The 23602-nt window shown below is 43.0% G+C and overlaps 1 protein-coding gene across 2 annotated transcripts in view; it reads right to left on the bottom strand.

The window, feature by feature from the left end:
• Positions 1 to 23602, bottom strand: part of MGAM (maltase-glucoamylase) — a 138215-nt gene that overhangs the window by 30272 nt on the left and 84341 nt on the right. For both annotated transcript variants that reach the window (XM_073009419.1, XM_073009420.1), the window contains 22 exons: positions 23244 to 23396; positions 22706 to 22906; positions 20781 to 20935; positions 19963 to 20131; positions 19602 to 19698; positions 18717 to 18829; positions 17355 to 17480; positions 16092 to 16220; positions 15726 to 15836; positions 15322 to 15384; positions 11082 to 11216; positions 10191 to 10278; positions 9630 to 9768; positions 8693 to 8826; positions 8540 to 8574; positions 8331 to 8447; positions 7432 to 7580; positions 6725 to 6809; positions 5488 to 5544; positions 3086 to 3210; positions 2403 to 2491; positions 336 to 385 (listed from right to left, as the gene is read on the bottom strand). In XM_073009419.1, coding sequence (XP_072865520.1) covers positions 336 to 385; positions 2403 to 2491; positions 3086 to 3210; positions 5488 to 5544; positions 6725 to 6809; positions 7432 to 7580; positions 8331 to 8447; positions 8540 to 8574; positions 8693 to 8826; positions 9630 to 9768; positions 10191 to 10278; positions 11082 to 11216; positions 15322 to 15384; positions 15726 to 15836; positions 16092 to 16220; positions 17355 to 17480; positions 18717 to 18829; positions 19602 to 19698; positions 19963 to 20131; positions 20781 to 20935; positions 22706 to 22906; positions 23244 to 23396 — 2520 coding nt within the window. The remainder of the gene's footprint in view (positions 1 to 335; positions 386 to 2402; positions 2492 to 3085; positions 3211 to 5487; positions 5545 to 6724; positions 6810 to 7431; positions 7581 to 8330; positions 8448 to 8539; positions 8575 to 8692; positions 8827 to 9629; positions 9769 to 10190; positions 10279 to 11081; positions 11217 to 15321; positions 15385 to 15725; positions 15837 to 16091; positions 16221 to 17354; positions 17481 to 18716; positions 18830 to 19601; positions 19699 to 19962; positions 20132 to 20780; positions 20936 to 22705; positions 22907 to 23243; positions 23397 to 23602) is intronic.

Genomic DNA, 23602 nt, shown 5'->3' with positions numbered 1-23602 from the left:
TTGCAGACCGAATACCCCCACTGCCCTGGATGCCTCTCTGCTTTCTCTACTAGTGTGTGCTCAAGAAATGCAAGATTGTTTTGATAATCCTCTAATTTAAAACAATCATAAAAACACACAGATATTTTTACAATGTATTTACAAATGCTATTTGCTATACTAATGCCTTCTTTTGAAAACTCTGACGAAATCATAAATAGAAATGTGCTCACCTATAACCAATAATGCATAGAAAGTTACAAATATAATCACACATATACAATATACACAAGCACAGATGTGCTAATGGTCAGTCCAAAGCCCACACCTAAGATTCAGAAAAATATGCTACTCACTTGAGTGACAGAAAACTCACATAAAAGATACACTTTATTGGCCACAGTATCTGCAAGTGAGAGAAAGTCAAGTCAGATTCTGGCTTGCCCACCACAGAAAAACAGATTTCACACCCCCACTCTTCACAGTTACATCCTGATGTCACAAATGGCAGTATTTCCGTTTCCTTATGGATGAATAATATTCCATTGTATTCATTCATCAATGTGCACTTAGAATGTTTCCATATGTTGGCTGTTGCAAATAATGCTGTAATGAATATGGGAGGAGTGAGTATATCTCTTAAAGATACTGGTTTCCTGTACTCTGGATATACACCCAGAAGCGGGATTTCATGGGATTGCAGGAAAGATCTGTTTTTAATTTTTTCAGGAACCTCCATACTACTTGCATAACAGCTGTAATAATTTACATTCCCACCAACAGTCTAAAAGATTCCATTTTCTCCACACCCTCACCGGCACTTATCTCTTATCTTTTTTACAATTTCCATGCTAACAGGTGTGAGGGGATAGCTCACTGTGATTTTTGATTTGCAAGTTCTGTCATTTCCTGATGTTGAGCATGTTTTCAAATACCAGTTAGCCACTTGTATGTCTTCCTAGGAAAAACATCTGCTCAGGTCCTTCACCCAGTTTGTAATTGGGTCATTGGATCTTTTGCAGTTGCATGAGTTCCATATTTTTTATATTAATCTCTTCTGAGATATATGGTTTGCAAAGATTTTTATCCATTCTGTAGTTTGCCTTTTCACATCGTTAATTGTTTCTTTTGCTGTGCAGAAGCCTTTTAGTTTGATGTAGTCATGCTTGTCGCCTTTTTGGCATTTTGCCTTTGCTTTTGGTATCATATCCAAAAGTCACTGCCAAGACTACGTCAAGGAGGTTTTTTCTATGTTTTCTTCTAGGAGCTTTACAATTTTAGCCCTTACATTTAAGTTTTTAATTACTTTCCTCACAGTAGCCAAGATAAGAAAACCACCTAAGTGTCTATTGGTGGATGAATAGATAAACATATTCTGGGATGTATATACAGTAGAATATTTTTCAGACATAAAAAGTAGAACATTCTGCCATTTGCAACAGCATGAATGACTCTGGAGGACATTATACCAAGTGAAATAAGCCAGAGACAGAAAGTCAAATACTGCATGGCCTCACTTCTATGTGGAATCTAAAAAAGTTCATCTCTGAGAAGCAGAGCCTACAACAGTTGTTCTTAGAGCCTGCGGCCATGGAAAATGGGGAGATGATGGTCAAGGGTACAAACGTTCAGTTAGTAGATGAATAAGTTCTGGGGATCCAGTCTGCAGCATTGGTGGTGATGGATGTGTTCACTAAAATAACTGGTAATCACTATACTATGCCTACGTATATTAAATCCTCACATTGTCCACCTTAAATATATTCAATCTTTATTTGCCAACTAATATTTTACAACTAAATAAATAAATAAATTTGAATCTACATATTGGATTAGATGGACAAGCATCTCCAAGGCCAACCCATTGTTTTTCCTTCTCTTTCCTACTGGAACATTGCAAAGATTCCCTTCTGAGGGCTTTCAAGGCATATGCTTCAAGGGAATCTATTTCCTAAACTTGAAGCACAAGAATTGTTTGTATACTGGAGCCACAAATAGGCTAAAATGTATGGCTAGATGAGTACACACTGGAACAGTGTATTCTCACTGCCTCACTGGCAGGGGCATGATTTTTATATTGTCAACGTTTGCTCATAAGAATTTTGGGAGGAAGACATTAACATTGAATTAGGGAACAATCTTGAAATCTTTTCATCTAAGCACCCATTGACAATAAAATGAGAGCCTATTATAGATATCACTGGCTAATGGGAGAATTGTCAGAGATACAAATGTATTTTTCTTTCGTCTGCAGTTCATCTACCACTATCCCTGAATGGTGCGACCAGAAACAAAATACTTCAGTGACTCTTGCTGCTGTGCCTGCCGAGATTTCTCCCACAGCTCAATGACCAGCAGGAGGGAAGGACCATAAGTCACAGGTGCGGGTTTGGAAACAGCAACATGATCGTAACAGCGCTCACCCTTCGTTTGCCCATCATCCCAGAAAAGTTCTCCTTTTGCTTCTTTGTTCTCATCTAGGGCAATGGTAAGACCAAGAGGGTTCTTTCGACTGTGGGGAACAAGATTCAAGAGACAAAGACAGTAGTCAGAGAATTTTGCCAACGGAGTTGAGAATATTTCCATCAGATTTCAAACTGGAAAAGACACTAGCAGCAGATGGTTCTCAGAAATGAGAAGTATCCCAAGAGGGGAGACTTCTGGCACTAAAATTCCAACAGTCCTGGCAAACAAATGAGGCTGATCACCTGGCTGTTAGCATGTTTTGAAAAGCAATTCAAAGGGTTTAAGGAAGGACATGAACTACAGTCTTTCAAAATCCATTGGATACGGTTCTAAAACAGCAGCTTCTGCAAAGCTGTTGTGAATCGTGGCTGCTCCTATGTTGACTTCCATCTCAGATGTGAGATTAAAAATGACGTTCTTAGACCTATCATCTCACTCCCTTAGACTTCAAAGAGTTATTAATAATGAGTCAGAGTATAGAGTCTGAAAAAGATTAACACACAAACAAGCAAACAAAGAACAACAAGTGTTGAGTAAAATTGCATGCGGGCTTGAGAATGATGCTTACGTTTTGGTGTACTTCATTACACATTGTTGAGCTAACTGACATGTAAAGGAAAACCTGAGTCCTGTCATTCACCTTAAGTGGGTGTTCAGTGCAGGCTCTTGCCAGGGCAGGATGTAGCCCCCACGGACATGAAGATTAATGTGGTCAAGAGGGGCCGGCAGGGTCTTCCACTCTCCTCTTGCGTTCACATCCACACCCTGTGGGCAGAAGAAGGTAAGAGATGATGAAGGAGAGGAAAGGACCCTCCCTGAACAACGCATCCTGCCAGACATCTCATCCTTCCCTCTGAACTTATGCCTGCTCATCACCCTTCACCACTTACCTGCCATTACCCATTCTGCATTCACCCAGTGCTGCATAAAATCTCGCAAGGCTGCTATCATATCTTGTTAGGGTCTATGCCTTTGCTTCCACCGTACAAACTACACTTGCCTGATGTGTGACAGAAAGAGGTGCTACTCTCTCATCTGAATCAGAAACCTAACCTAAGGGACCATCCTTCCATCCTACATGTTGTCAACTAGAGCAGGGCTTTTCAGTCTCAGCACCATTGAGATTTGGGGCCAGACACTTCTCTGGTGATGGGGTAATCCTGTGCCTTTTGATATTTAGCAAAATCCTCAGATGTCAGCAGCATCGCCTCCTCACCCCCACCCTCTTGTGCCAGTAAAAAATATCTCCACACTGCCAAATGTCCCCTGGGAGGCAAAATCTTCTCATTTAAGAGGTACTACTTTACAGGTAAGAAGCTGTTATTGTTGAGAACTAGCGAATATGCATGGCTGTGTTCCAATAAAACTTTATATGCAAATCAGCTAACAACCACATTTTTTTGTAGGCCGTAGTTTGCCAGGCTGTGCTCTAGAACGAGTAATAAGTACCCAAACTTGGGAAGGTGACACTTCTTCATTAATCCTAACTATGAGATTCATCTTCATTTTTTAATTAAACATCAAAAATTTCATCTCTCTCTTTTTTCTTTTTCTTGAGACAAAGGCTCGTTCCATCGCCCAGGTTGGAGTTCAGTGGCACAATCTCAGCCTCGCTGCAACCTCCGCCTCCCAGGTTCAAATGATTGTCCTGCTTCAGCCTCCCAAGTAGCTGGGACTACAGGTGATCTCCACTACACCAGCTTTCTTTTTGTATTTTTAGTAAAGACAGGGTTTCACCATCTTAGCTAGGATGGTCTTGCTCTCCTGACCTTGTGAATCATCCACCTTCGCCTCCCAAAGTGCTGGGATTACAGGTGTGAGTCACAGCACCTGGCCCAACTTCATCTTTTTCTAAACAGTTTGCTCCACGATTTCTTTTGTCTTTCCCTCTTCGATCAAAGACATCTTCTGTTACTGAATGGGAGACTCAACATGCACACTCAGGACAAACGTCAGTCTCACTTAAAGAAAGCTGGCCACTTCTTCCTAGGGAAGACCTGGCTAGAAAGCACATAGCAGAGCCTTAACATGTAACCACCCTAAGGGCAGATCCAGACTAGCAACAGGAAGGGGAGCCTGGGGCAGTGGAGGGGACTAGGGCTCCAACAGACTGAGAAGAGAAGGAACAAAATTGTACATCCTTCTCCAGTTTTCACCTAATCTCACTACAATCCCCTTGGATGAAAGGGGCCAGCACATGCTCTGCTTCCTGTTTCCCTGCTTGCACCCCTTTGCTATGTTGCCAGCCCTCAACTATGTTCTCCTCAGAAAGTCAGAAGAAGAAGCCTGGTTAGAAACGAAGGAAATACCTCCTTTGATTCTTCCCCAAGAATCAGGATCTGACTTGTCAGAGTCCCAGCAAGAGACCACCACCCCAGAGCTGCCCTGGAAGACCCTGACTTCCCAGCTGAGTCTTTGGGAATCATACTAGCAATGAAACTATGCGGCAAGGAGTTCTTCACTGCAGCCTCGTTTCTAAATGTACTTGCACTGCTTAGACTCACAAGGGTTGGGTCCCACACCTCTGTGTGTGTTTTGCACATTGTCTAATCACTTGTGGACCTTAGGTAATTATGTGCATCACCCTTCTTTGAGCATCTATGCGATGGAAGGAGATATTTAATAAAAAGAGACAAAACGGCCTCTATGCTTACAAACTTACAGGAGGCAAAGATATCAACATTAAAAACTAAACTACCGTTGGCAACACAATCTCAAATGTTGGCTAGCATCTGCCTTTACACAACATGGTAAATAGCAGTGATATAAGGAAATATTAAAAACTAACACAAAGAGAACACCCACAAAAATCCAGATCCTGAGTGAGATGCTTTATGTGTTACTTCATAAGGGTTCTATGAGGGAAGTGGCCTTACCCTACTTGGAGGTGAGAAAACTGAGATTACAAGGGTTAAGATGGCTTCTCTAAGAACACACAGCAGGTGGGTTACAGATCCAGCATTTGACCTAAGGTCCATCAGATCTAAAGCCTTTGTTCTCTCTACCATATTCCCATGTTGTATAAACATTCAAAAAACTTACCGTGTAGTAATCGTACCAGCGGGCTCTAGGGAAGTATGCAGTGACATTTCTGGCATTCTAAAATGAAACACAAACAAGGTGAGGCACTGGGCACCATATGCCAGGACAGAGAAATCAAACTGATTAGGAAAGAGGTGAAATAATTGTGATGGCTTTGGACCCATCTGCCTCACATCTGGAGAGGTTAGCGACTGGGGCAACCTTCTTCTCGTTTTCTTTTTTAAACGGCAGATTTGTCTACCCAAAACAAGTGGCTTTCATAAAGCACTTTGGTATCCAGGACTTCGGGAAAAAATAAATCACTGTTTGCTTATAAACATAGACTTACCCCATTTCCTCTTAAAGAGACAAACAACTGAGGTTGTGTTTGGGCAGAAGAAAATTTTGTGGGTACAGTAAGATTTTGGGGCCAGGAGCGGTGGCTCACGCGTGAAATACCAGCTCTTTGGGAGGCCGAGGGGTGCGGCTCAAGAGGTCAGGATATCGAGACCACCCTGTCTAACATAGTGAAACCCTGTCTCTATTAATAATACAAAAAAAATATTAGCCAGGCATGGGGGCACGTGCCCGTAGTCTCAGCTACTCGAGAGGCTAAGGCAAGAGAATCACTAGAACTCGGGTGGCGGAAGTTACACTGAGCCAAGATCATGCCACTGCACTCCAGCCTGGGCAACAAAGTGAGATTCTGTCTCAAAAAAAAAAAAAAAAAAAAAAAAAAAAAAAGGTTTGGGGGAGGTACAATTAACTGGTATTTTAATCAGAAGCCTAATCAACAACAGAAGTAAAGAAACGGCTTTTACTGCTGGGAGGTAATCCTGCACAGGAAGGGAAAGGGTAGCCAGCAGCAATACAAGTACACACATTGCCAAGTAATCCTTCTGAAGAGTTGTAATAGTGCTAGAGAACTCATAAATTCTTTACGACACTGCCCCCATCTTTACGACACTGCCCCCATCTGGCCTTCTATTCCTTATTTTAGTTAATGAAGAAATGATTGTGTCATTGAATATACCACGAGGTGTTTTCTTCTTGATCATCCTATGAAGTAGAGTTGTTAGGCTTATTTTAAAGATGAAGGAGCTGAGGCCCACAACACCTAAGTGATGGACTTCAGCTCAGAAGGAGAGAAAGAGACACAGGGAGAATAAGAAACCATGTCTTACGACCCCAACCAGCTCAGGCCTCTCTCCTCGTCCTTTTCCCCAAGCCTCCCCCCATCAGAGGCCTCCATACTCACGCGCTCCAGGACAGGGCTGACCAGGAAGGCTGGGCCCAGCAGGAACTGACTGTCTATGTCCCACGTCACCTGGTCTGACACAAACCTGGAAAGGGAAATGAAGGTGACCAACAGAGCCCAACAGAGCCCCAGCCCGAGACTCTGAAGAAGCTCCTCAAGTTCAGATCCAGTTGGAAATCCAGCTGCCCCTGAGCCATCCTTGTCTTATCCCTAGGCCTAGCTTCATCAGGAGCACCAGCCTCTGCTCTCCCCAAGGGATATGCCTCAAACTACAGAAATGCTGGGATGTAGATGTGTTCTCTCCTGTAAACTATTATCGCATTTCTTAACCCTTTCACATTTTAAATGTAAGGATGGCACTCCTCCCTCAAATCTCTTGCTGAAATCCTTCTTTTGTGACTTGGGTCCATATAACCAAACTGCTATAAAAGATAGATAGGTCTTTGCACAGCCAAATGAGAATGAAACTATTCTATGCTGTATGGCATCATTTCAATTTTGTACATTCAATAAATAGTCTTTTTTTCACGACCTATGGTACGTATAACACTGTGCTAAAGAGAGTAACAAAGTATGGTCTGCGCCTCAGGAGTTCATGTCAAAAGGCAAGCATGTCTTTCATTTGGAAGAATTGTGTATATCAACTCCCTCCATATACAATGCAATAAGTCATTCATTAGTCATCAGGATCCCTGCTGGACACTCACTCATGAAGCAGAGGCCGCACAACAGTGACGCCCTCCATGTGGGCCTTATACATCAAGGTATACAGATATGGCAACAGGGTGTATCTGGTCTGCAGGACATTTCTGGAAATGTTCACAAAAGCAGCATCCCAGGACACAGGGTCTTGTCTCTAAAGGAGAAAGAGAACAGTATTGGGAGCATGCCCTGGAAGTTCTAGGGGATTTAAGAAGGTCACTGAAGGCATATTCCAACTGAAGATCACTCAGAGCTAAACAAAAGAAAACTATACATGAGGCTCAGGGAATACTCTTAACAGACTGGAAAGAATCATGAAAGCTCTCCTAGGACAGCTGATAAAATCTCACTGTAAGACATTCTTTTTGGTACAATTTTGCCTAAAATACAGGAAAAAAAAAATCTGAAGAACACTGAGGGATATGGTTCATTGAGACACCAGGTTGTAACAATTTTTAAGGGTGCACTGGGTCATGCCTATATTCCCAACACTTTCGGAGGCTGAGTCGAGTGGATCACTTGAGCCCAGGAGTCAGAGACCAGCTTGAGAAATATGGCAATACCACATCTTACAAAAAATGCAAAAATTAGGTGGGCACGTTGGTATGTGCCTGTAGTCCCAGCTACTCAAATGGCTGAGGTGGGACAATTGCTTTAGACCCAGAGGTCGAGGCTGCAGTCAGCCATGATTGGGACACGGCACAATTCAGTCTGGACAAAGAGTAAGTACCAGTCCCCCCGCTCCCAAACAAACAAACAAACAAAAAAACAAAACAAAAACAACAACAAAAAAAAATTTTTTTAAAGATATCCCAAGAAATACAAACTGCGTTAATTTTAGCTCGGAAATGGAGATTGTATTTCTAATGACACACAACACTGGAGACAGAAGCCACTGTCCTACCCTAGTCCCAATGGTGTTGTGGTTTCTTGAGAAGGGGTAAAAGGCCCCCAGCTGCATCCAGCGAACACACATCTCATATTCAGCATCTTGAAAGAACCCACAGATATCTGCTCCCGTCTGAAACAAGAGGAAATAAAACAAGCCTGCTGATGATTTCTGAAAGATGTCACCACCTTCTTGGTGCTTAGGAGGATCCCAAGGATACTCACATAGGATATGCCGAAGAGGCTGAACTCCATCATGCCTGCAATGAGAAGCACAGCAGTGTCACACCAGGCTCTCACCACCCGCCTCCTCACCTCTTCCCCAAGGATCCCAACTCCCTGCCCTACCGGCACAGGCCCTGGGAAGGAGCCACGCACCAATGATAGATTTCTTCAGCTGATCCCACGCGGCCGTGTTGTCTCCCAGCCAATGTCCTGCCCAGCGGCCAGAAGAGGGAAATGTGGAGCGGCTGATGACCACCCCTCGCTGTCCCGTCACCTCCTGCATGGCTCTGGTTGGAGGGCAACAGGAGGTGAACTGAGGGCACGGCCAAGGGAGCAAAGGCCACAGAGCTTCTGCTCCCAGAGCCCTTGAGCCTAGTCAATGTTTGCTGCGTGATTGGAGGGAACATGGGAATCTGAGCTGCAATGGGGGCCCCACTGACCCCAGATAATGGAGATAACGAGTCACGTGTTCTCACAGTGCTTTACAAAGAACTTCACTGTAGCAAACTCACTGGAGTGGCCAAAAATAGTAAGGTTTTACTAAATCTTGCTATTGATTTCCTCAATACGTAGTTTTCTATATTTGAGGAGGAACACAGTGAAGATCATAAGGCTGTCCTTAGAAGAATTCATACCATTCGTTGAGCTTGCAAAGGGGACTGTGTTAATTTCGTAGAATACCAGTTACCCTCCACCAAGAATAGCCAAAAATAAAAATCTCAAAATATGATTCACTTTTGAAATAAAGGGGAGAGATGCCCAGTCTCTGTGTTCCTTTCACCTCCTGTAACTAAAACTATTGTACCACCGGCTGCCCTGTGTGATCATTATGGTGTCTCTATGTGTGTCGTTCCCACCAGGATCATTAAGTTTTTCACTGGTGGGACCATGTCTTATTTAAATCTGTCACCCTCCTTTTCATCAGAGGGCCTGGCTCCACGTCAATGAGCATTTGTTTAATAAGAATCATTACACGGTTGTCATGAGAATCTTCTTAACCCTTAGAATGGGAATGAAAGAAAACTAGGGTGGCTCTGTCAGTCCCTGGCAATCCCTCTGGGTTGAGACAGCTGGAAAAGGAGAGACTCACTCGTATGTGGGTCTGGTCTGGGACCACCCGTACAGGCTGTGCACGTTGTAGTGCTGCACCGGGGAGCCGTCTGGGAGGATCTGCTGACTCTCCATGCACAGGGTCTTGCTGCTCAGGCCCCTGTCCCTGGACTCCAAATCTGAGGAGGAAGAACTGGTGAGGTGAAATCCAGCCAAGATATGAACCCAAGTATAACTCCAAAGTCCATCAGCTCCATCATAAGGGGAAGCCAATAATTCCCACCCATTGATGACACTAGAAATTCCTGTGATGGAATTCACACAAGCCGAAAAACTAAGAAACCTAGCTGTGAGAATCCTTTGTGGCATGAGCACTGCTAAGTGCTTTCTGGACAAATTTCAGGAAATTTGCTCAATGAATCTAATTACTTGCACATGCCCATCTGGGTAAAGCAAGTGCAGCGTTTTTGTCTCTGGTCCCCAGTAAACCACAGCAGCCATGAGGATGTGCCTGTGCAGGCACAACCCTGGCTTCTGGGCTCCTCCAGTGGCCATCCTTCCAGTCCTAGCTGTGCCAGTCAAGGAGACCAAGGGTTCTTACGTGGCATGTAGGGAGGGCGGTTCAGAGAGGTGTCCCTGCAGCCTGGAGAAACTGCCCCATTCACGAAGCTTGATGGTTCATTCATATCCTAGCAATGCCAAACACAGACATACCTCACTCTTTAAGATAATTATGTCCAGCCAATTCTGAGCCAAGGAAGCAGTGAATACATTGTTCAACATCCAGTAATCCCTGTAGATACCAGCCCTGGGAACTTCATCAAATCTTGGTGAGAACTGGCTGGAAAGATTAATTTACTCCTACAGAATGACTGGCTAGTGGTTTTAAAAAATAAATCTCTTCCCAGGTGGCTGTGAGGAAATCAAATTTCCAAGAAATTCCTAGTAAATTGCCTCCAGGAGTTTTGTTTTTTTTTTTTACAGATTTTTGAGAGGGTGTTTCGCTCTTGTTTCCCAGGCTGGAGTGTAATGGTGCGATCTCGGCTCGCCGCAAACTCTGCCTAGTATGTTCAAGTGATGCTCCTGCCTCAGCCTCCCAAGTAGCTGGAATTATAGGCATGCCCCACCACACCCGACTAAGTTTGTATTTTTAGTAGAGACAGGGTTTCTCCAAGTTGGTCAGGCTGGTCTCAAACTCTCAACCTCAGGTGATCTGCCCACCTCAGCTTCCCAAAGGACTGGGATTACAGGCATGAGTCACCACACCGGGTCCAGCCTGAGAGGTTTTACAGTAGGAGCCTTAGGTCCGGTACATGGTCTGAGGGCTATCAGGGATGTCCCATTCCTGAGAGGAGGAAGTGTTTGATATTTCCAAAGTCTTCCTTGGACAATGACTATCCTCTTGACTGAAGGTCAGTGGTACATATACTCAGGCACACAAAGATAGACAAGTGCCACAGGTACACAGACACACACACACACACACACTTACAATCCATAGGCCATCAAACTTCAAGCTCCTCTCTGGATTCTGTGGATTGTTGTAGAGTTCTTCTATTTCCCTTTTCCACCACTTGGCAGTTGAATTACGGAAAAAGTCTGGGAAGGCCACGTAAGCTCGATATAGCTGTAAAATATAAATATAATTTATATGTCCCACACGAATATGTAAGACAGCAAACAGACACTTACTGAGAATGCAACTCACACAGATATTTGAACTACATGGTGACAGACGGCCTGAATGGGGCCTAAATAATGTTATTAACTAATTAGAGAAACGTAGAATGAGAAGAGAAATTAGTGCAATTTGCACACCTTCCCAGCATTTGGAAAACATCCAAAAACTGTTCTCTTCATATACACATGATGACAATCAATGACCTGAACTAGGGACCTCATGCATTCGACACCCAACCCTCAACGTCAGTCCTGCCATTTCCTAAGCACTCCTCAAAGACAAAGCCAGGGAGAGACTGCAGACATGAGATGCATGGTAATAGGTTAGGAAGAAACACCCAGGGAGTCCCTCCCATATCATTCCCACTGAAACAGGGGAGGAAGGAATAAGATTACATTTCAGGATATTCGACCAGTACGCCTCAGTGTTTTCTACAATTTCAGAATCACAGGACAACTACGGCTGTTGGAGCATAAATTGAGAGGACTTAAAGAGAATACATCGACTTCCCCTTATTTCCCTCTTCCCTCAAATAATAAAAGTAGTGTCTTTATTCACCTGAAAGACAGATTCAAGATACAACTTTTCATCTACATTGTAGATTTTTGAGAGTAAGAAGTTTGTTTTATATTCTTCTGAGTGATATTTATATTGCCCACAATGTTCAGCTTAGAACCTGGCATAAAATACTCAGTGTTTACTAGAGGGTTCACACCACGTAGAAGCAGCAAATAAATATCCATACATTTTAATATACTCATGTTGTTTGTTATGGAACATTACGGTCCTTTGTATGTCTCAGTAAATAGCTTCCTCTATGCTAATCACACCACTGTAAGAGTTAAAGAGCTAAAGAATGCTTGTGAGGAGGGTAGGGGAGGCAACAGAAAAAGGACTTGGGCTAGTGGAACTCCAGTTCTTATACACCACAGATAAAAGGCAGGTAGGAATCCAGATGTCTAGATAAAGGGCAAAAGAAGGAACACAAGAAAACAGAAACAGATCAGCCTGCATGGGTCTGGCTGTCAAGGATGTGAGAAGACAGCAGCTCACACACACAGAATCTTGAGAGAAGTGGGCTTGCCAGGGATGCCTTTTGTGAGGAAATGGAGGCAGAAACCAGGAAACCCATTAAGAGAACTTTTCACCAGAAACAGAGAGCTCCAGATCAGGCAGGGTTAGAAACAATGGGATAGGTGTGGGACGGAAAATTAGAATAAAGAGAGTATCAGCCATATCTGAGTCAGAATTATATCCCATACGGGGTACACGTGGGGAAACTGGCCAGCCATGACGTATGAACTTCCCTAAGTACTGCTCGGACGACCCCTACCAACTTCATAAAAATGCTCTGCCATTCTCCAAGGTGCTGACTTTGCCTGCCCATATTCAAGTCTTGCCTTGTGGCTTCTGCCTTCACTTTCTCCAGTCTTCAAACAGTGATGTACCCACCCACGCACTGGGCCTCAGGACCACCTAGCAGTCTTTTTGTAGCACATCACATGCTACAGATCGCAATTCATAGATCCCATCAGAGACTTATTGAATTAAATCACTGGAGCTTTGGACTCAGAAATCTGCTTTTCATAGGCTTCTTGACTGTTTTATGCTCAGCGAAGCCAGGCCTGTACATCAGTGGCTTCATCCTCACCAGCCTCGTCAAGTGGGTCTCACTATTAATAATATAAATATTAGATTGGTGCAAAGGTAATTTTGGTTTTGGAATTAAAAGTAATGGCAAATATTACCTGTGAACCAACCTAACAATTACAATTATTCTATCTACCAACAATCTCTTATGAGCTACCTAAAAGATTATATGAATCCCCTAATGAATGTTTCTTATCAGAAACCCAACTGGCATTTGAGGCATAAGATTTTTTGTGGAGAATTCCCTGCAATCAGAGCTATCGGCATCCCTGCCTACTGCCCATTAAAGGCCACCTGGTGTCCCTGTGATAACTAACACTGCCCTCAGATTTCCAAATGGCCTCAAGGTGGCAGTGTTGCCCCTACTGGCTGCTGAACTGTGGGGCTCATAATGTAGTACCTGACTACTTGATAAAAGACAAGAGGCCAATGACCCAGAACTTCTCTGGCTGGGCAGGTTCCTGTGTCCATGTGGGCTGCTTGGACCCCTAAGCTTCAAGTTATTCACTGTGAGAAGTAACAAGAGGACAGGAAGCTAGGTCTTCTCCTTTGAATACTTATCTGATAGATGATAGATAAATAGACAGATACAGAGTAGATACAGTAGGTAAATGGATAGATACGATAGATAGATACATAGATAGGTAGATAGATAGATAGATAGATAGATAGATAGATAGATAGATAGAGAGCTAGATAGACAGACAGACAGATATACATAGACAGACACTTGTTCAGTACTACATAAAAGGAAAACAGCCTTGAACTGAGTCTGACTCATTCTTGTCAATCTTCAAAACCTGCCCCAGCTTCTGTTTTGTTTGTACTGTTTTACTGAATTTACCGACAGAAAATAAAGACATGGAGTCCAATATTCAAGCAACCTGGTCCCAAGCGTGTCTCATTTTAAATTGAAAAGAGCAACAGCTGCCAACTGGCTCTGGAATCCAGGAAGTCAGAGACTGACAACAGAGAAGTAGGCATCACAGGCTTGCAGTACCTTCTGATCTCACTACCCTGTTGGAGCTGTCCGAGGTCCCAGCCTAGGGTCCAGATTTTGTGGTTGTATCTAATATACGTCTTTCCCTCTAGGACTCACCACTTGCCCTGAAAACCAGTTTATCTGGATAAGGCATGAATTTTTGGCCTAACTCCTGCCAGTCACGTTCCTGGTGATGAGTGTTTCTCCTGCACCTCTCTCCGTGGCTACAATCTTTCATCATGTAGAAAGAACCCCAAAAAGAGGTCTTTGCCCCTGGGCTTCTGAGTGGCTGCTAACTGAATTTACAACTGCTGGGATTTGTTCCCACAATATGGATATTTCTCTGATTAACACTTGATCCTGAGAGAGTATCTAGACTCTACAACATATACCACATTGCTGAATGCACAGGACAGTTCCTTTGTCCCTTCAATTCCTGGCAGATGTGCTAGAAAAGAGGCCTTTTCCTTGTCTCCTCTGCTCTCCTGTGGGGGTCACATAGGCTACACATGCCCTGCTACAATTCCTACCCAGAAAGAATAACCATTATTGAAGAACAGCTCAAGAGGTAGGGCAAGGTACTTGCTCTCGAGGAAGTCCTCGGACCCACCCCAACAATCCTGCCTGTGGGTACAGTCACAAAAATTGATAGTAAAGCTCAAAGGCTGCCTCAGTTCAGGAGACACACATCTTGGCCAGATGATGGGGCTGTAGGCTTCCTAGCCCTGTAAGGAGCCATGTATTCATTCAAGCAAGAAATACTTAGTGAATCTGGACAAAAATTCAGGTCCAGAAGCATGGGCTACCTGGATCCATTATAAGCAACAAACCATCCACAGGAGAGAGCAGGTTTTACAATAAGGTTGGAAACTGAGAGGTAAAAACAAAGGTGAGAAAAGCAAGGAAGGATTGGGCTCAGAGGAGGACTTATAAGTGTGAAGATGGAGAACCTGTTCATGGGGAAAAAAAAAGAAAAATATACAAAGAAAAAGACCTAGTCAGTCTTCCAGGATTGAAGACTGTTAGAAAGGGAAAACCATGGCAACAACGGTTAAGTATGCCAGTCCAGGGAGAAGATAGCACTTCTAGGACGTATCACCCAGTGGAAATTTCCTGGGCCTTTGGAATCTGATAGCCTTGGAATTGAAATCACCACTCTGTCATGTAAAACTGGAGAAAAGTAATTTAAGCTCTCCGGTCTTGAATCCCAAGCATAATAATACATATCTACATCCCAGTGGACAGTAAAGGATTACTCCATATGAGGTAATGGGCACAGACTGATACCTAAGACACATGACCTAAGTCTTTGTCCCTTGTCATGTCCATGTCCACGGTACAGGCATGTCCAGAATCCCAGGAACGACTGCCCTTGCCTAGAAACACTGACTGCACCCAAATTGAAAAAGACCCTTTTACCTCCACTTGGCTGTCCCAGTCTAGAGATTCATTCACAACAACACCAGGAAAATCGGGCCAGACCTATGGAGAGAAACACGCTCAGTAGCGATGCACGAGACAGTTTCCCTTACATAGGATTTCCGAAGAAATTGTTGTATAAACCATGTCCTAGGAGCGATGATACTTTGACTATCATGTAGGATTGACATAAAAGAAAAGTGAATTCCATAACATGCTACATTACTTTAAAACTCATTAATTGTATCAACAAATATTGTTTGAGAAATGGAGAGCTTCAGACCTTGGGTCAAAATAGAAAATGCCAAAAATAAAATCCACAGGCCATAATTCACTAACCATGACCCACTAACCATGACCCACTCTCAGGCTAGGGATTAGTGGATCATCCCTTAGGATTATACCTTTCCCCAGACAATGTCTCCACCATCTGGGTATTTGATGAAGATGTCATCCTCCAAGCCCCGAGCGAAGGCAGGATAGGGCTGTGTCTCATTGCCAGAAATGGCTGGATCCTGAAATCAAAGCATAAGTCAGCTGGGAAAACCAAAGCCAGAGAATGAGGAGAAACAAAATAAAGGAAAACTCCTCCAAGGTGAACTCGCTGGCTTCTACCTGAACTGTAGACTTTCTGTGAGTCCTGGGAAATACAGAATTCTTACTGCACTTCAATTTATCTATTTGCAACATGGAAATAAAGTATAACTCTTTCTCCACCAAAGCCCATACCTGCTCCCAAACTGACCACACACATTCACATCAGGACTAACCAGAATGAGGATGACCCGCATCCCATCAGCCTTCATGCGGTTGATCAGAGTTGGAAACCCAGCAAACTTGGGGCTGAGGGTGAAGTCCAGCTGCCGCTCCATGTAGTCGATGTCTGAGTACTGCACGTCCTGCGGGAGGACACGGGGAGCTGAGTGGCTGCTGCTGTACACGCTCAAGATTTACAGGAGAACAACCCTCCACTACACATGGTGGAATTCCAGACAGCTTCCTGTCGATGCTTTCAAATCCCAGCTCTGCTATTTCTTAGATACAGGTGCTGAGAAATTCACTTAATTTTTTAAATGTTCAGTGATAAGATAGACAAAAATCAAAGTCAGCATAAAGTAGGATGAGAATGTGTCTCTAGCATGGCTATTCTGAGGAAAAGAAAAAACACTGTTTGGAAAGTGCTTTGTAAATTGCCCACATCAAGTGTGATTGTGATGACCTCCTACAAGAGGCTGCCCCTGATATCAGTGGTTCATGTTGAGGAAAAATATTGTTAATCATCCAGGGGTAATGGCAAATCTACTACAAAACAAAGTAAAGATGTATAGTTGATTTGGAATCCTGAATCTTGAGGGTAATCATACACAACATTCTTCCTGAGACTGTAATATGCATTTCACTATCCACTAATGGAAACACTATGTTCCACTAATGGAACAATCGTAAACAAGAAAAAAGTGGGATAAAATTGAATGTGGGATGGTTCATGGAATCAATTCTCTGATGACTGGGTCCCCTCCTGTCCTCTCCTGAAGGATAAGGTTTATTTCCATCTGTATGTCCTCTGGAAACCCATCCCAGGATTTGTGTAATCCATCAGTTATTAGCCCAGAGCTGATGCAGGAACTGAGATTGTATTCACATGTACAGTTGTCTGACCGATTTGTGGTTAGTCTTTTCAAGAATTAAGTAAAGGAACTGTGGGATATTATTTATTCTCATGAAACCAAAGACGTTTTTGACTAAATGTTTTGAAGTCATGTGAAAGAAATGGAAGGAAACATGCACAGCAGAAAGAGCCCTGGAGCCAGCCTATCTCCCCCTCTGGGAAATCACAGTGAGTTTTGAGTTATCATCTCTAGAAGATGGAAACAAGCACCCTTAACTACATTACTGTGCTCGGGTGAGGCTGTAATATTGTCTGAAAAAGAACATTATGTCTTTATAGAATCCCACCAACATTAGACAAATGAACCCAGACACAGAGGCACCTGGGTTAGTTACCAAACTCCAGAGCCATGATGAGAACGTACATAAGGGATCTGGGCGGCCACCATGTCATCATACAAGCTGGAGATCTCAGAGTCGTTCTGGTATCCATAGCGACACAGCTGGAAACCCAAAGACCAGTAAGGTACCATCACAGGCCGGCCAATCAACTAGAAAATAGACAGAAAATATTAGTCCTCAAAACAGAGGCACCAGATTGAAGCTGTGCATCAAGTAATAAGAATATTTTTCCATGCCCCAAGCTAGACAACTAACAAATGGAAATCCACATCAAAACTGACAGGATATAGAGCCACTGGGATACTTGGAGAAAGCTTTCTGCTAGGCTTGACCTCCTTCTTAAAGATTATGGAAAAGCTGATTTTACTCTATTCCTAGAGACACTGTAGGTAACTCATTAAGAAGCCCAGAATCAGAGACAAATGCCTGGCTTAGCATACAGGCTCCAATCCTGCTACCTGTGTGAACTTAAACAAAAATTAAGTAAACTCTTAGTGCTTCAGTATCTTCATCTGTAAATAAGGGATAATAATAGCATCTGCCTCATCGCTTTCCTGTGAGGTATGAATGAGTTAATATGGGTGAAGTGCTCTATCATGCAGCAAGTGATAAATCAGTGATGTGCACTTGGTAGTATATAAGTATCTGTTGTTGCTGCCACAACCACCATGGTCATGGTCACCATCATCATTATCAACGCCACCATCAACACTATTTTCACCATCATTAACAGTAGCATGATCATGCCCCCACCACCATCATTACCATTATCATTACCCTTCACTACCATCACCACCACCCCACTACCACCCCTACCACCATCCCCAACATTACCACTATCATCACAACCACTATCACCAACATCACACTCCTCACATCACCCCACTGTCACCACCACCACCACAACCATAACCACCATCATCTACCACAAATACCATGATCACCCCACCCTTGTCACCATCACCACCACTATCATTATCACCAACACACCCATCACCACCACTACCACCACTATCATCACCATCACCACCACTACCACTACTACCACCATCATTATCACCATTCCCACATCACTATCCCCACCGTCAGCCCCTACTGCCACCATCACTATCACCACCACCATAACCACAAACACCACCACCACCACACTATTACTACCATCACCATCACTAGTACCAGTATAACATCTGCTCTTCTGCAATGCTTACAGAGGCTATACATTTAATGATATTCTGAATGTATTTATTTTTTTCTTATTCTATAATCCCTCTCCAAGAAAGACCAATATTTCCAGTTATCATGTGAGAGTTATACTAATCAATGTGGGCTCTGGCACCCAGAATGTGCTGTATAAGTGCTTGATAAACAACTGGATTTCTTCCTACCTCAGTGTACTGCTGGGTGACAAGCTCTGGAGTTGGCCCCAAGAACACATAAAAGTCCAGAACTCCCCCTGTGGTACGGTATGTCAAGGCAGGCAGGGGCTGGAACGTCACGTCTGAAAATGAAGAAAAATGCCAACCCAGATGGAAACCTTCCACATCACGAGGGAAACCTTCCACATCACCCCTGAAATCCACACATTCTCCATCTTCCTGTTCCCTCCCTATCACAGAGTGGTAAGAACAGGTATTGTCTATCATACTCACACAGAACTGAAGAAGATCAGTGGAAGTCTACAGTTCCGATTCCTGGGTTTGATTCTCCTTAGGGTACTTTACTGTATTTTGTCATTCAACTCTTGTTAAATTACTACATTTTACATTTCAAGTTTTATGTTGGATAAAGAGATACATGTTCAGATTTTTTACATGGGAATATTGTGCGATGCTGAGGTTTGGAGTATGGATCCCGTCACCCAGATACTGAGCAGAGTACCCTAGAGGCAGTTTTTCAACATACCTTACACACTCAGACCCCCAGAACAACTTCCCTGACCCATAGTTTTACCCTAATTCAAATTATATAACTGGCTCCCACGAGCTGACCTCCAGGATATTTGGGACCCACGTGGTGTTACTATCCCTTCTTATGTGATTTTTACCAAATCACATAAGGTAATTTGGTACCCTTGAGGGTTGGGTTAAATCTTCTTATCACATGATCCTATACTGAAATAAACAGAAAGGCTAAACACAAAGAAAAATTAAATACCAATGCCCATAAAATGAAAATTTTGACTTCAAGGAAGAGTTAGGCTAAACACATTCTAAACTGACTCAAGCATGATAGGTAGCCCCCAAAACAGTGGAGGTGCTGGACGGCCTTACCCATGGCATTGCTGTTCAGCAGGAACACTCCATGGGCACTGCCGTCCTCCTCCAGCCCCATGTAGTAGGGGTGGACACCATAGGAATTCTTCTTGTACTGGAGAGTCATGGGGAGAAGCAGTAGGAGTTTAAAAGACATTATGCCTGAGAAAGAAACTCAACATAAAAGTGTTTGCTAATATGGCTCTAGTTTTCTCCATGAAATCAATTAAACACGTGAAACAAAAGAGCCTGAGAATTGGCCCACTCGTCTAAAACCAGAATGAGGGGACCAAGTGGAGTTTGGGAAGATGAAGCCCAAAGCCTGAGCACTGTGGGTGGAGAGAAGCAGAGACACAGATCCCAAATGCTCTATCCTTACCCCTGGGGGCTGGTCTCGGGAGAACATCCCCCAAGTGTGCCACTCCAAGTCTCTCCTGTAGGATGTGTGCTCAGTTTCCCCAAAGCCATAGAGGTACTTGGAGGCAAGGCGGGTGGAGATGCGAATAAACATGTCATTGAAGGTGAAGCCAAGGAGCTGAGAGTCCCAACTGAAACACAAAAAGGCAGATTTGAAACAGAAAATGGGATTTTCTTTCTGCTTCCAGCAGCTGACTTTTCAAGGACAACAGAACGTTTGATTTTTATCCAGAACCTGTTCATCTCCAAAACAAAACAGAAACTCAACTTGAGTAAAATATCATAGATATCCTCGCTAAAAACTCATGAGTTATTCTCCATTCATCTGTTTCCCGCTGTCACTGCCTCCTTTCACTGGTACTCCACAATACAGATTCAAGCACTCCTCACCATCACAGCTGGGACCACTCCACACCAGCTCCGCCTTCCACCCTTGCACCCCTCAGCGCATTTTCTACATAGCACTTAAAGTGATATTTACTTATTATTGGTTGTCACGAGAAGACAACCCTCAGCTGTCTACAAGGAGCAGCACCTCCTCTAGACAAGACACCCCATAAACATTTGTTGGATGAATCCTCAGGCACACTCAACTGCCTCAGTAATTATTTCCAGAATGCTAAAGATTTCCCACAAGAACAGGTCTGAAGGAAACAACTCATCCATGGATCTGGAAGTGGACAATGTGATGTTTGGAACCAGGATACATTCAAGGACAATGGACCTGGCAGCAAAGGCACAGGTAGACATCAACTCAGAGTCACACTAGAAGCCACTCACATTATAGTGCCTGTACTCTTGCGGCGAATTTCAATCCCAAATGGATTCTTCTTAATGAGGACATCATAGAGTTGACCCTCAGGGGTGCTGGATGGCACCCTGGGTAAGTTCAGAGGAACTGGAACTTCATACCGATTGTTGTTGGGATCATAAATCTAGGCCAGAGGAAATCGATTTTAGGCAAGAATAGTATTCTTGAAACCTATACCCTTAGCTGAATCTTTTTTATTTTTGGACAAAAAGTGCAGATGCTATGTTTCTATCTTCTTTAAGTTTATGATATCTCAGATTTAATTAATATATCAAATAACAATATAGGATTTAACATTTTTTCTGTCATTTCTCATTATTCAGGCCTCTGTTACATTAATATACTCAATGGGACATTGGTGCTGACTTGGAAAGTCATTCTGGAATCAGTGTAGTATTTATGAATATGTTACTTGTTATTTTATGTGGGTATATGAGTATATATAAATACCTTAAAACCATTATGACTTGAAAAACAAACTTATCTCCCCAAAATGAAATCAATTTAATTAAAATAATCTGAATGTCCTTGCTGAAGGTGGTATCTAAACTGATTCATGAGTACCTAAGACATCCCTGCCTACACAAGACACTAGGGATGTGAGCTGTATAAGGCAGTGTTATGGTTTTACAAAATTCACATGCTAATGATTAGTGAAAGAGAGCAGCTCACAACACTTGGGTGACGTGTGCTAAGGGACAGCTATGTAGAAGTGCTGTGAGATTCTAGAGAAGGAAATGCCTAACATTGTTTCTGGGAGACTGAGATGGTGTCATGGGAGAAACACATGATGACTCTTAAAAGCTTGGTAGTTATTAACCAAACAAACAAGGGAGATCAAGTCATTCTGCTGAAGAATAACAACCGCACAGGCAGAGAGTACTAAAGTGGGCCATAAAGAGGCAAATATTTTGGAAAGAGCTACTCTATGGTCAAGAGGTAGACTAGGCAACGGTTGAGGCTAGAACTCCAAGGAAGTTCATTCACTTCAAACTCATTGGGTGCCTACAACATGCTAGTACTATGATGTACAAACATACATCAGCATCACCCCTGTATTACAGGATGTACAAAAACTCAGAATTCGGGTTGATGTCAGATTATAAACAACCTTTTAGGCAATGCGACAACATCCTCATCACTTTCACTTACTGTGTCAATAACATTACAGCGCTAACCATGTGCCAGGTTCTGAATTAGACTTTAGAAACACAAAGAGGAAAGGGCACATTCCTGCCCTTGAGAAGCTTAGTTTAATAGAGAACTAGACATAACAGCTAGTCCATCCCTAGTCCTTAAATGCAATTAAATCTTGAAAAGGAATGAAATTACTGCATCTTGATGCCTATTTTACAGAAATCTCAAATTCAGTATCCCAAAATGAAAATATCATCTGATATTTATCAAGCACAAACATTTTCATTATTCCTATTCCAGTTAATGTCAGCACCATCCATATTAAGACGCAAGATAGAAACACGGTCTTCATTCTTGATTTTCCCTCTTCATTGTCACCTCTTGCAATCGAGCACTATATCCTGTAACCCAACTTTCTCAACCTCAGACAGGTCCACTCTTCTCCACCTGCATTCCAGTGTCTAGTCCAAATCTAATCCCTCAACTGACCTGCCTAACTGGCAGCCTCCCAACTTGTCTCTCCGTACCCGCTCCTTCTCTCCCAACCACTTTCCTAACAGTAGCCACAGTAATCTTTTCCAAATGAAAATCAGGGCAGGTCTCATTGTTCCCTCAATGATTTCTCAATGCTCTCTGGATAATGATCTAGTCTATGGTAGCATGATTAACTTATTTTAGGGTTCTGTGACCCGGACCAATAAAAGGTAATGGAACTGAAAAGGGTCTAATCACTACCTGATACATGTACTGTATTTACCTTGAACTGCAGCATTTCATTCTTATGGTAAGTGACATCCAGGCGAAGGGGGTTCACGGGTGTGGAGGGGAAGGCACTGGCATAAACGGAAGACTTTAAGGAGATGTCAGCTGTGGCCCCATGTGAATTATATTGAACATTACTGACAGAGTATAGATCGTTGACAAAATAGCAAACAGGGACCCCAGAAGAACTGGATGCCTGAAAAGTAAGGGTAAAGTCATAGATCAGCACAGCATGTGGTCTTAAAGTTCTCTAACCTAAACGCAGGTAGAAACATCATTTCATACGACAATAAAACCAGCCCATCACTGATCACTTGGCAATAACATAAATTTAAATTCCTAGTCTCCAAGCAAAATATTCATTTTAAAAAGTTTCACACATGTCCCCACCTACTCATCACATCCAGATCATGTCCCTTAGGAAGTCCTTTCTATGGATTTTAAGTAGTTATGTAAGTACTACTGCTATGCTTAAGAAACTATACATTAGGTGTGGAAATTTCCATGCACGTGAACCCCAGCAGCATGGTTACCTCCCAGATACAGCCACGGGCAGTGCAGTTTTCTGCAGAAGCGCCATTCTCATCAGGGTAACAGTCTATTTTTTCATCATCCCTTATCTTTATGCTCCACTCCACTGTATATGCTTCTCCCAGGAGAAGATTGATGTCTGTGATAATGGCAACCTGTAGGAATGCAGAAATCACAAGGAAATTCATCTTTAGGAGATAGGCCTTGCAAGATTTGAGGCTTTTTTTTTTTTTTTAGGAAAGAAAATAGAAATATGACCAGACATTCAACCATCCAATGAACATATGACTTTAGCTTATAAGAAGAGAACTGCACATTGGGGGATTCTAATTAGCAGCAACAGGGCAAATGTCTCCTCTCT

Source organism: Chlorocebus sabaeus, chromosome 21 (genome assembly GCF_047675955.1).
Source record: "Chlorocebus sabaeus isolate Y175 chromosome 21, mChlSab1.0.hap1, whole genome shotgun sequence".
NCBI lineage: Eukaryota > Metazoa > Chordata > Mammalia > Primates > Cercopithecidae > Chlorocebus > Chlorocebus sabaeus.
The sequence above is the reverse complement of the archived record's forward strand: the minus strand, read 5'-3'. Positions and strand labels throughout refer to the sequence as shown.